General features: G+C 38.9%; 2 protein-coding genes across 3 annotated transcripts; one reads left to right on the top strand and one right to left on the bottom strand.

Moving 5' to 3' along the window:
- Positions 1-264: 264 nt before the first annotated feature.
- Positions 265-8939, bottom strand: spag8 (sperm associated antigen 8). Of its 2 annotated transcripts, none has more exons than XM_029169984.3 (6): positions 8814-8939; positions 2153-2312; positions 2008-2053; positions 1119-1233; positions 899-961; positions 265-522 (listed from the first exon to the last, which is right to left on the bottom strand). In XM_029169984.3, exons 2-6 carry the CDS (start codon positions 2280-2282, stop codon positions 415-417), a joined length of 462 nt encoding a protein of 153 aa, XP_029025817.1. In that variant the 5' UTR covers positions 2283-2312; positions 8814-8939; the 3' UTR covers positions 265-414. The 2 variants fall into 2 exon arrangements, with proteins under 2 accessions (XP_029025817.1, XP_029025816.1); XM_029169983.3 differs by lacking the exon at positions 8814-8939 and adding an exon at positions 3236-3452.
- A 3346-nt stretch (positions 8940-12285) lies between these two features.
- On the top strand, positions 12286-12930 carry pmchl (pro-melanin-concentrating hormone, like). Its single transcript, XM_029169138.3, has one exon. The coding sequence runs from the start codon at positions 12362-12364 to the stop codon at positions 12761-12763; it is 402 nt and encodes a 133-aa protein (XP_029024971.1). The 5' UTR covers positions 12286-12361; the 3' UTR covers positions 12764-12930.
- The last annotated feature ends 512 nt before the right edge of the window (positions 12931-13442 follow it).

The raw sequence follows: 13442 nt of genomic DNA, 5'->3' as shown, positions 1-13442 counted from the left end.
CAAGAACAAAAGCAAGATACTTTCATGGTGTAGGAGTAAAGTGCAGCTTTTTGTTGCTCAGCAGCTTTTGATTACAATAATTAGAGGTTGTAAGAGGCAACAAAGAAATTATGAAACAAATGTTGAGAAGGAGGACCTTCTTCCTCATGAGCCACTGCAGTCCATGCTGACAACAAATGATTGTTCTTAGGAAGTAAAAGATGTCAGTGTCACACATCTTTATATAATCTAGGTTTATTTCCATAAATAGCCGAGTCATCCTAGTTTCTTCTATGTAAAATGCTTTCTTTATTTGCTGGTTTGACAAAGACAGAGAATGAGCATGTATCACTGTGTCTAAAAACAACAGGAAGATTACCACTTCAGTTTTAACCTTTGATTAAATGACGCTGGGTTCTGCGGACTGCACGTTTTTCAGGTGTCAGGTAGAAACTCGGTCTCATCCAGTCGCTCACTATGTGGTTTGCTAAACCGGGCAGACCTCCTGAATGGTGCTTTAAGGGTCTGTATGGCAGTCACACCCTGTGACACAAAACAACAAATGAATAATATTAAATCCTAGTCAACAACTTTGTGAGAGTGTTCACCATTAGAAATTAAGATGTAAAAACCTTTGAGCAACTAAGACAAACAGAAACTGGGGCAAACAGCGCTAAATTCAGCCTCTAATCATCTTCCTTTTGACCTTGGTGAACAAATGTCTAGCAGCTACTGGTGGTGTTGCTTTCTCTTCTCATATGTTATTAACCGTTAGAAACTGTTGTCTTTAAACATAGCATGTACGCAGCATATACCATCAAAAAGAAAATACTGTAACACTTGTTAAAGATAATTCCCTTTATTCTATTTCACTTGAAAACTAGAAGGCAATTAAATAATAGATAGAGACATAGGCTACCTGTATTCGCTGATAGTTTTCATGCCAAAATGTGACTGTCTGGTCAGTTTGATAATCATGAACCTGGAAATAGTCAAAAACAATGCATTGTCAAGTCAATCAAACTGTAGTCTTGCTTTTCCTTGTGCTGTTACTTCATCCTTAATAAACTAAAGATCATCTAACTAACTAACTAGGTGGCCTTTTTGGATTGAATGATTGATTTTTTTAAAAACGTTACTTGTGTTGTTTTGGGGATGACAGGCACAAATCCCCCGGCACAGTAATCCTTCTGGGTTACAGAACAGAACTCAGTTTTGGGAGTCGGTGGATTCTGTTCAGCATGAATTTTGTCACTGTGGAAACAGAGAGATATTACTGGCTTCATCGAGCACTTTCTGTACAGTATGTTGGGAAAGCTAAAACCATCTTACGAAAAACTACTAGCTACTTTTCTGAGAAAATCAAGATGTGAGTAAATGAAATTCATGAAAGAATACATGAAGTATCTGCATCGAAGGTGAAACAAACACAGTCTTGAGAAGAATCCTAATCTAACTGCTGCATGAGCTAAAGCGACGGAGGGGGAGGGCCTTTAAGACCAATTAACCTGGCAAGTAACTGCCACATAGTGGAACAGTAGTAGTGGGGAAGTAATTTCCCCACTGCAGGATTATTAAAGGTTTTCTTATCTTATCTTATTCTTATCTGTGTGGAGTGTGACCTCCACACTGCAAATATGTCATCTGGCTAACTTCTTTCTTTTTCCTTAGTTTTGTACATGGTTCAAGCGTGATGTGGTACTGTCTACTGCTGAACAAATAGTTTTCATTGAAGATATGCTTTGTGTTCTTTATGAGCTGTTAACATATGCTGTATGTTGATACCCGCATCTGTGGGAACAGATTCTATAAACCATATTAGGATGACTTGGCTCTACTTGAAATAACATTATAAAATCAGATTTGAAAGGTACTACAACTGAACAAACACAGGCAGGCATATTACATCACTTTACTCCCAACATGTTCTCCTCAAGATATGGTCAGTAACTGTTCTCTGTTACCATAAACAAACCACTTCCAAAAGTAATTTATTATTAATTTAAACTTGTTTTGCAGTTGATTTACCTCATCATCTGAGCAATGTGTTTTTCCAAGAGCTCTCTTCTGATTCCTGGGTCATGGGAAGATAAAAGAAGAGATAAATAGAAAATTGCATACGGCATAAAAGAATTTACCTGATAGGATTTACGAGCTGGTGGGTGACACATACCATGAAGCCTCACTCCTGGACCCTTTGGATGGATGTAAGCTTCTTTAACTGTGGTGACAGCCTCCATTTTACTATCCTGGTCCATTGTTAGAATCCCCCTGTGACCATGCTTCAGGGCTTCTATGCTCATCTTCTCATTGTCAGGAGCTGCCACATGTCGCTGGACAAACAGGCATTTAGAGTTTGGAGACTCAATGTTTTACAATCCAAATCAATGCAATAAATCCCAAATTGATTTTTTCTGAGTATGTGTCTGGTCAAAAGCAAATTCAAATAAAAGTAATAGTAAAGGTTGTAGTAAAGGATTTTTTGTATGGATGTTGATTGCATAAAACAAAACCTTCTGAAGAAGCTCCTGTAGGTTCTATAGTAGATTAATTTAAGTTCAGTAGATATTTGGCTTGGTAGAGCATTAGATTGGCAAGCAAACGGTCCCAGGTTCAAGCCCACAAGGGTTCCAGGTGTGTACTTAAGTAAGGCACCCCAGGCGCCTTGCATGGCAGCCAACTGCTCCCTCAGGGAATTTAACTGTGACATTGTAACAATTGTGATAATGACAATAAAAAGAATTTCCTATTTCTTTTCTTCTATATTTGTGAGCATTTTGTGATATATTGTAAATGAAAATTAGTTATTAATTAATTATTATTTGATAATTACTACCAGCTTATAACTAATTATTGGTTTTAATTTTATATTTAGCAAATGAGGAAAAATATGACTTAATATGACTAAACGTTGTTTGTAATATTACATCACTCACATGGGTCTATGGGTCATTTCTTTTACCAGCTGTCAAAATAAGCTGCCATAAATTTAATCCAGACCTTTGACATAGTTTTAGTAAAACTGTCAGGTAAAACTATCCATCACTGTAACAAGCAACAGGAGTTAAATTTAGCTTGTGGTGCAGTCACGAGCCAAAGTTGCACGCCCCCCCCCCCCCCCCCCCCCCCCCCCCCCACACACACACACACACACACACCCCACACACACACACATACACAATACCTCTGTCTTGAAGAAGGTGCGAGTAGCTTATGTTACACAACACTAAACATTAGCAAGGCTAACGTTACTAACCTCATCCACCGTCTTGTTGTAGGTTGCATTTTTTGTTACTTTATCTTCGGTCTGTTCCGCCATTGTGACAAAATGACTAAAAAGTGAAAAAACTAAAAGTAATTGACTCGGATTACTTTACTCTACTCTACCTCCTTAATCGAGGCTGACAAGGTTCAGTTGACAGAAGTGTCGCCATGACAACATCCCCCACAGAAGTCCCAACCCGGAAGTCCCAACACGTGTAGACGTCTCATTTTATTGAGTTAAAATGTTGCTGGAACAGCGAAATTATTATTATTTTGCTTATGCGTGAAATGTTAATTCATTCATAAGGTTCAGATTACTAATAATGTATATGTTCTTTCAAAAAACAAAGATATCAAAGATATTTAGAAATATAGAAAATACAATTGCAGACTTTAAACTGGAAACATTAGTTGAGCTTGTTGATGAGCACTGGTTGTTTAAAGTGACTTCAATGTCAATAACTTGCATTCAGTTTAAACCGTAGGTAGTTAGTCTTATAGTCCAGTATTAAATTATATAGTTTGTATTTATACTGTTCACAATTATATTCTTCTAGCTTCAAAACAAAATTAACATGTTCTCTGTCGTCAGATTTTCCATTTTTTTAAACGCTTTTGAGAATGAGTACAAGAAATTATTCCATCGTCCAGTGTAGTATAACATTAGGGTTTATCCTTCTGAATGAAGACTGTGCTATACTGATTAGGCAGATGCACCAACATTCCTTATTTGTCATTTTAAATATGTAATATATATGAAGTCGAAATGTGAACAGTGAAACTGGAAACATAACATAATATGTATATTATACAGCCATGTACATCAAAGTCAGCTATTACTTTTTGTTCAAATGTAACATATACAGTATAGAGACTAAGCAGGCTAAACTAATTCAACACTGTAATTGAAAGATAAAAATGTGCAAATTGATTTTGAGCTTAGTATGTTTTTAATTCTTTTTATTAACAATAACATTTAGATTCAACTATATAAGTGTTTTTAAGTTGTTTGGCATTCTGTGGCATTGGCGTGTACTATGTTTTCCCTTCACCCACAGCCTTCAGTCTGTGTCTAAAAGAAATCCTTTTTGCACATTTACTCTAAGTATGTTCTAGAGTTTCTTGTTATGTAGTGAAGGTGAATACAGTTGTGCTGCCAAATCAGAAAGAACATCCCTTTCAAGCAAAGACATATTTCAGATTGAGAAATTATTTATTTGCGCCGTAACCTTGTTGTATCAACTGTTCATTGAGAATCCTAAGCCATTTATTCCTATCAGTGCAAACCCTGCTAAATTTAACACCCGTTGCTAGTTACAATGAATATGAGACAGAGACAAACCGAAGAGTCTGTTGCTGAGAAACAGCAGAGGAGTTCAGCTGTCAGACTGCCAGAGTCTAGTATAGTCTACCACTTTAGCACAAAGTGCAGTCAGAAATCGAATCAATGTTTTATAGATACTACACTGTCAAACTGTGTCTCCCTATGGTAAGCAAACAAATACTGTTAAGAATAGCCTTTGAACTACAATATATAACTATAAGAAAAATATAAATGTGTTCTCAGTTGCTTACACACAAAATATTGATTTTCAGTTTTGACAGGGGCACAACAGACAATAGAAAAAGAAAAAAGGAAAGGAAGATGCTCTCACATTCATCTTCTACCTAAAAGCTCACTAAAGATTTAGTGTTATGTATGACACGTAATCCCAAACTGCAAAAATAGTTTCATCCTTATTCTATGCGGTTGTCATCTGTTTTATGACTTATGTTCTGCAATTAATATCTTATGTTTTGTCTTGAATCTGTTTTATATCTTCAACATTTTACTTATATTGTTTTCTCTGCCTGAAAGACTCTGGACTCTAGCTCCCAAACCCAAGGCCAGGGAGTTGTGTCTCTCTGTCTGTTGAGAATTAGTGCTCTGTCCTCTCTGATAGTCAGACGTCAGTGATGCAGTTGTGAGAATGTAAACATCTCCACACACACAACAACAGGGATGAGATGGTGCATGTAATTTGATTGGGCTAGACAGACATCCCACCCTCACCATCCTTGTTTTTGACTTGCTTTCCCCATTATTTTTATTTTCTTTTATTACAATAAATTACACAAACGGCAACTTTCTCATCAGCCTTTTTATGGGAAAATTCCCACCACACTTTGCAGCAATAGTTTTTAAAGAATTAATAAGAACTTTGATTTGTTGGTGACTGTATCAAAGAATTGCCACCATCATCAACACTGGGATTTGTCCTCTGGACCAGGATCATAGATTGTTGGCCTGAACAACAAATAACTTATTGTTATTATTATTTCTGGAAAATCACACATTAACTCTCAAAAGAGAAATGTAATACAGTAAATAGGTAGAGTGTAAAATCTAAAATAAAATTTCAAACTTTTTAAAACAATTTTTAAAAGTAAGGCAAAAAACAGGGTGAGAACCTGTTGCATATACACACTTGTACATGTTTGATAACAGAATAAGGGCACAGTCTCTAATATATTGTATATGTATATACACACATATTGCACAGATGCAGATACGGATGTAATACTGAGTTATGGTGATTGCGGTGAATTAGGTGAATTAAGAAGCCTGACAGCCTGATGGTAAAAACTGCCTTTCAGTTTTTTTGTGCGTGCATTCAGGCTCCTGTAACGTCTGCCAGATGGTAACAATTTGATAGTTTGTGTGCTTGGTGACTGGGATCCTTTACAATGCTACTTGACTGTGTTTGAATCTCCACTATGACCTCCTTGGTCTTTTTTACATATGTAAACAGGGGAGGGGGCTAAGGACGCAGCCCTGTGGTGTCCCAGTATTGAGGATCAGTGTGGAAAAGGTGCAAGGGCCAATTTTCACCACCTCTGGCCTGTTGGTAAGCAAGTCAAATATCTTGCTGCAGATGGAGTTATTCATACCTAGATCTTTTAACTTAAGGATCAACTTAGAGTGAATTATAGTGTTAAATGCTAATCAATGAAGAAAATTCGAACATATGTATTCCTTTTGTTCAAGTGGTTGAGAGTCGTATGTGCTGCTATAGAGAAACAGTGTCTTCTGTTGCCCTGTTAGCTCTATAAGCTAATTGTAAAGGGTCCAGTGTGGCAGGAAGGGAGGCACAGATGTGGGACTTGACCATCCGCTCGAAGCACTTCATAATAACTGATGTAAGTGCTACTGGCCGATAGTCATTAAGGCTGGAGATCACTGTTTATCACTGTCTATGCAACAGGAATGATGGTCGAACTTTTAAAAGAGTCAGGGACCGTGGATTGACTTACAGAGAGGTTGAAAATGTTGGTGAACACCCCGGCAAGTCTGTCAGCACATACTTTCAAGGCCCGGCCTGGAATACCATCAGCCCAGGTGCATTATGGGGGTTTACTCTCTTGAAAGACTGTCGCACTACAGCAGTGTCTAGAATGAGTATAGAGTCATCTTTTTCCACGTTTGGAGTGTTCATTGCATCGACCCGGGCATATAAGATGGTAATTTCCACCTGCCTGTTCCTGCTCTTATGCGTAATGCATTCCACAACCGTCTCGAATCATAACTGTGGTAATTAGACTCCCACTTGTTCCTGTAGTCCCTCTTGGCATATCTGACAGATTTCCTCAGGTTGTACTTGACTATTTTGTAAGCCTTGTGGTCTTTTGAATTGAATGCTGTAGTTCTTGCATTTAGTTTGGCCCAAATCTCTGGTCCTATCCTATTATAGTTTGGATAAGTGCAGATGGAGATTTTAGGCACCACATCATTGATGCACTTTCTGATGTAGACTTTGAGCAAACAAGTATAAGAGTTGATGTCAGGATCAGCTAAATATGGTGTGAGATGTGCCGATAGTATCTTAGCAGGACCTTCTTCATCTTGGCTCTGTTAAAGTCCCCAAAGACAATAAATGTAGCATCTGGATGCCCGTTTTCAAGTTTATTGATAATCCTATACAGCTCATCTAAAGCTTGTGATTTGTCAGTCTGTGGAGAGATATAGACGGCTGTAAGGATGACTGAGCTAAATTCTCTGAGCAGGCAAAACTCCCTATTTTGTGAAAAATACCTATATCAATTTAAATGATGTGTAAAGAACTACTGTATATGAAATATATAACTGAATATATGGAACAATCGTTAAAATATATTCCTTATGATTTCTTCTATTAGAGCATTTTCAGAAATATCTGAATCTCATTTCCTGACAATGTGGCTCATGTAACTAAGACAAATGTAAACTGGATTCAGAGAAGATTCTTCTCCATAACACGGCATCATCGTTTTATGGAAAAGCTGTCTGTCTATTGACCAACACACAGAGTGCTGATGTTTCTATTTTTGTATGGCTTTGTAATTACATGTTGCCTGGCCAATCTCCATGACTACCACCATCTCTGCAGATACACTGATTTATGAACGTGTTTAAGGCTGTGTTCTTTTCTAATGAAAACCCTGTAATTCATGTCTGGCAACTCAAATGGGCCTGTACTTTGGAGACGTCACTTTGTGTGTGATTCTTTGTGTTTTTAAATTAGTGTGAGACATTGCTCCAGATCCAGCATCACTTTTCTGCTCTGTAGTTTCATCTTCCCTTTTAGTCAAATCATCACCCCATGTTCAGATAACACCCTCTATCATTTTCAGTGTGAGTGTCAAATAAATCATAACAGTGCATGGCCTTCATATTAGAATTCTTCCTTCTGGGTTTAGTGTGAAACACATGTGGAACATTTAGGCAGAATCCTTTCTGACATAACGAGCTCTATTCTGCTCTGCCGTGAACTTTATTACTGTTATCTGTGCTGTATATGTGATGTATATGTACAATACAGCAAAACAAATGTGTGTACATATGTATATGTGTTATATAAAATATTGCAGTAGATTTCTGTGTCTAGGGCAAATCATAACACAGCATGAGCTATAATAAATGTGGCAAGCTTTATAATCAAAGTGTGAAGGGCAGGACAGACTGTGGAAATGTTTGCCAATATTGTTGCTAAATAAAATGTCTGCTCCTTGAGCATCCTCATAAAAACCTTTTGTTATTCATCCTGTATATACATTGTATATCCACTGGGACACCACAGGTTGATGTTGCACAAGTCTACACAGGCTGTGTCAATGTGTCTAGGCTGTAAAGTATAGAGCGCTTGTCATTTGGATTGGTGTCCAGATGTTGCACTATTCATTATTGAATTCACTCAATGCTTTTACAGTGGGAGAAAAAAAATCCCACTATCCAGTGCTTGCTCAACATAAGAACATCGGTCACTCAAACAGAAAAGGAAGATGATTAGGAAATGTCTGAATATGGACAACTTGCTACTCAGTACTGAGTAATGCATATTATATAGAGATTGCGTTTGTGTAGCTTTCATTTCATTTCTTATTTTGTTTTCATCAGATGTCAACTCTGTTCCATTAAAATTGAGCAAGCATACACACAAGTCTTTTTGTTTACTTTGACCTGGTTGTGTTACCAAGTCCGTTGTCCAATCCAACACATCTGTCCTCCCCTGTTACCACAACACTATGTTGTTAGTTCTGTTAATACTACTAACCTTAATTACAGATGTTTCTGTCCGTGTTCACTACTCCCTCCTTGTTTCTCCTCAGCCCCATCTTGTTCCTCCTTCAGTGCTTGTGTCTTCACCCTGGCCCAAGAATCAAATTCTTTGGCACTTTGTTTGCTCTATCAGCAGACTGTGCAACGTTAGTGATTTGATCCTAATTTGATTTGTCCTATTTATCAACTCTATAGCAACATATTTGCATGAAGCTGAGCTTTTCTCGCATGGGTGGGGTTATTCTTTTTTTCAGCTCACAGCATGGAGCATTTAGCAACTGCTTCTTTTATCATCCCTCCTTACTCCTAGTACTGATCTGTTGTTTGGGATTTTAGAATTGGACTCCACATGTCTTTCCTTTTTCTATTCACCTGCATATTTCGATGAAAAAACTTGATTATGTGAGTTGTCTTTTTTCAGCAACATTTTGGCTTTTTCAAATACCTTCTTCAGAAATTCAATGTTCTTGTTACCTTCCACCTCTGTCCTGTTGTATAAGCAGAAATGCTTTCAACTTGAATGTTCTGCCTCTATAAACATAGCCCTACATATGGTGTGGTTTAAAGTCCCTGATCAGACCAACTGGTCAGACCTCAGAAAGGGATGGCAGATTGACTGGGTTGGAATTTCAACAATATAATTGAATTTATGTATGTTAATACTTTCACACTCACTCCTAAGCCATTGGCCTGTATTTTCCTAGCTGTAATAACACTTGGGTCTACATCGTATCGTAATAAAGAGAAGAGCCTGAGTGGTGTCAAACCCACCAACTTACTTAGCTGCTTTTAAACTCCTGGGCAAAGACGGGCCTTGTGTTTTGTTTGGCACCAATCAGTTGGCCGACACTCTTTTTTCTTTTAAAGGTGAAGAACTGTCTATGGCAGACAGACATCCTTAGTGAATGGCTGCTCCAGCCACACCAGAAGGCAAACATGGAAACTATTTCCTGCCTCAACCTCTCAGTTCTACAGGAATGTAAAGATAATGGTTGTTTTATTAACACACATGGAACAAAGTGTGAAAGAAGTTGCTTTCATGCACATATTTCTTTCTTGGGACATTGTAAAATTCATATTAACACAAGCCTTGTAATGGAAACATAGTGTGTAGCTGTTGTCCAAGAGCCACATGGATCAACTCACTCAGACTCTGATTGAAACTTAACCAAATCAAATCAGACATATTTTTGTCATGACTAAAACATTGTTAAATTGCATTTCTTCAATCTGCACCTCAGATTGAATCTGAATTTATTTCTTAACCTATTGGGTCCTTGCGTTGACTTTTTATAGTCTTGGCAGCACTTAAATGTATATGAAGATACACTGAGGACAGAATGAGATGATGGTGGAGTGCACTGTACAAGAAATACTAAGATCAGAGACCAGATTCCTCATTAGACCTGTTACTGGCAGGTTTACACTGTGGTTTTAAAGTGCTGTTGGAAATTTAATTTCTTGAACACCTGTATTTTACAGATCCATTTGGTTTTCTTTTGATAATGTTCTTTTCTGCACCATAAACGGCTCCACCCTTCCATCAACAAAACACAGATACTTGTCATCTAAAAATTAAAAAGTTTTAAAAGAAACATTCGTAAAAAAAAACACAGAACCTTCACACTGTATAAAACAGAATGAAGACAATGGACGATTTTTTAGAACCACAGACCGGGTGTACCTAAACATTACCAGTGACTAAAACAAAAGTTTAATTGCAATAAACGATACCACACTGTGTAATGTGCTGAATCCCAAATCTATTCTCTTTTAAAATTTTCAGTTCTGCTCATGGGTGCAACTCAGAACTCCTTCCTTTCACTGGGGCTCGAAAGGTGCTGTGGACCACACGGGCAGCGGGCCAGTTTGTGTGTGTGTGTGTGTGTGTGTGTGTGTGTGTGTGTGTGTGTGTGTGTGTGTGTGTGTGTGTGTGTGTGTGTGTGTGTGTGTGTGTGCTGTAGTACCTGCAAGGGCATGCTCTCTGCAGACATGGAAGTGAAGCCCACGATGATGGTGTGTGTGTGTGATGCAGTTGGTGTGTGGGGGGTCCATTTCGTGCACAGGGTACCTGGATCTGCTGCCTGGGGGGTCTCTTCTGCCAGCCTGTACTAATTGCCAGCCTTGTGCTGCGGGCCAGATGTGGTGCCAGGAGATATGGTCGGGCCGATGGGGTAGGTGGACTGGAGGTGGCCCCCACTCTGGGGTGGGGGGCATCTCCTAGCGGGCTCCACTCTTTCAGGCAGACCCTCCCACCGGGAAGAGTGTTTGCCCATGGTTCTCATGGCGCAGACAGTGTTGATCCACAGTGGCCCACTCTGACCTCGGGTGCTGTCTCGGTGGCTGCTGCAGCTCTGCCTGGGGGGCTCTGTGTGGGCGGCTTGGGTCGCAACACCTTTGGGTGAACAATGCTAAGCTACAGCTTTACTAACCTTGTAGTGGGACACTCAACACCTGAGCTGATGAACAGGCTTCCTAAACTTAATTGTTAGTACTACTGTTACTTATTTTTACTATCAATAATGTGTGATTATGGATGCTGTATGTATACTATTGTTAATTAGTTAATTAATTAGTATTAGTGAGTATGTAAAATAATGCATATGTGTATGTATGTGTTATATGTATGTATGTATGAGTGTATGCACATACTGTACCTTAACACTATTATTAGTATTAATATTAATTTTACAGTTAACTATGGTACAGCAGTTATTTACAGTAGTTGTGAATGTGTCTGCAAAAGGTACATCCTAATTTATTTAATTTGTGCCTATTGTTTTGCTTCATTGACTTGTTTGCTTTCAGCAACTGTCCTTTTTCCTGTGAGATCTTACACATATCGTATATATATATATATATACACATATAACATATAACATTTCCTGTGAATCTTACTTCATATACTTCAAAACCCATCTGACAACTGTAATTAGACAGATTTGTAGTTATAATGCAGTCAAGAAAGAGACTGTCAGCTTCAGGGCTTTCAGAGGATATCAACTGAAGAAGCTGTTCCTTCATCATCCGTCACCTGCAGCAACAAACACTTCAGGAATAATTTGTGCTTTTTTTTTCTTGTGCTAATCCTGGTTTACATCCATTGTTAGAGAGTACAGGTTTTGTCAAGAAGTATCTGACACCACAAAGGACGTCACAGGTGGCTAATCCATTCTTCTTGTTTTAAAGGGCAGTACTTTCAGATTAATGTGGACTTTGTGTCACCTCTTCAAAAAATTCCCACTGTTTCATTGTCAAAAAAGTAATATCAGCCGCTACTTGGGAAATGATTTTAATTAACTTTACAAACACAGCAACACTTCAACACTGTAAGACTTCTACCCAACCGTCTCTTGATGCTTTTGGCTAATTTCCTGAACACAACGGGGGAAGCTTTGCTAAAAAACAATTCAACGTGGCCAATCCGGGTTGGCCAGTCCATAGTGGTATAAAAGGGCATCGCAGCCTGAGCAGTAAAGCTAGAGTTTGGGAACAAAGTTCAAGTTCGAAGCCAGACGCTTTCCTCTCTGAAAGATCTTCGCCATGAAGACCTTGTCTGTCGTCTTTGCTGCGGCCCTTCTTTTCAAGTGCTATGTACAGTCTGTGGCATTGCCAATGGGCAAGACCGAAGATGGACCCTTGGAGCAGGATACACTAGCCTCACTGCTGAGTAGCGAGGCAATAAGACACAGGCTCAGTGATGCAGATCTGACCACTGTGGGCAGAGCCAGAGGACTGAGGCTAATCGTTGTCGCTGAACCGAGCCTGTGGAACGACCTTCGTGCACTGCACAATGGACTATCCTTCTACAAGCGCAGAGCCGCCGACAACAGCCCAGTCATCGAGACCAGAGATGCCGACCTGGACCTGAACATCCCCATCCTGAGGAGGGACACTATGAGATGCATGGTTGGTCGAGTTTACAGGCCATGCTGGGAAGTCTGAGACACTTTCATTAGCTCGTCAAGTTGCCAAAATGGTGGACCACCACTGCATTCCTTTCTGCCTCACCCTGATTTATAACATAATCTATACATAATCTCCAAAATCTATGTATGTATGTATATTTGATTTACTGCAGACCCGAGAATAAAAATCTGTAGATTCATGCATATTTATTATCTTCCTACTCAAACTGAGATGTTGATATAATAGGTATTTGCATGAATGTCTTATACACACACAATACCCGATTCCTGGGTGTCAGCTAATTCTTGGAATGACTGTAAGGATTCTTCTGATTGATTGCAGATCTAGTGATTTTTAAGGCATCTGAGTCATTTAAATAACTTCAGCAACTTTACTGCCTTGTGAAACTGCTGACACATTATCACATAAGAGTTTGTTACATCCGATCCTACATACTGTGTGTTGGTGGCTTCCTTTCTACGGAGCAGAGCCAGGTTCATAGGAGAGCATTTGCGACGGTGGCACATAATCCCCAAGAACGGAAGCGTGCATGCAACACAATAATGCCAGAGTATTAAGGTAAGTGATTTCCTGAGCTTTGCAGATGTGTCCTGCACATCTGCCCTCACCTAGCAGGGTGAGAAGTGTACATAAATTGGCCTTTCAACTAGTCAGGGTAGAAGCTTCCTGATGTTCAATAAACATCAATTACAAA

This window comes from Betta splendens, chromosome 12 (genome assembly GCF_900634795.4).
Source record: "Betta splendens chromosome 12, fBetSpl5.4, whole genome shotgun sequence".
NCBI classification, from domain to species: Eukaryota; Metazoa; Chordata; class Actinopteri; order Anabantiformes; family Osphronemidae; genus Betta; species Betta splendens.
The sequence above is the reverse complement of the archived record's forward strand: the minus strand, read 5'-3'. Positions and strand labels throughout refer to the sequence as shown.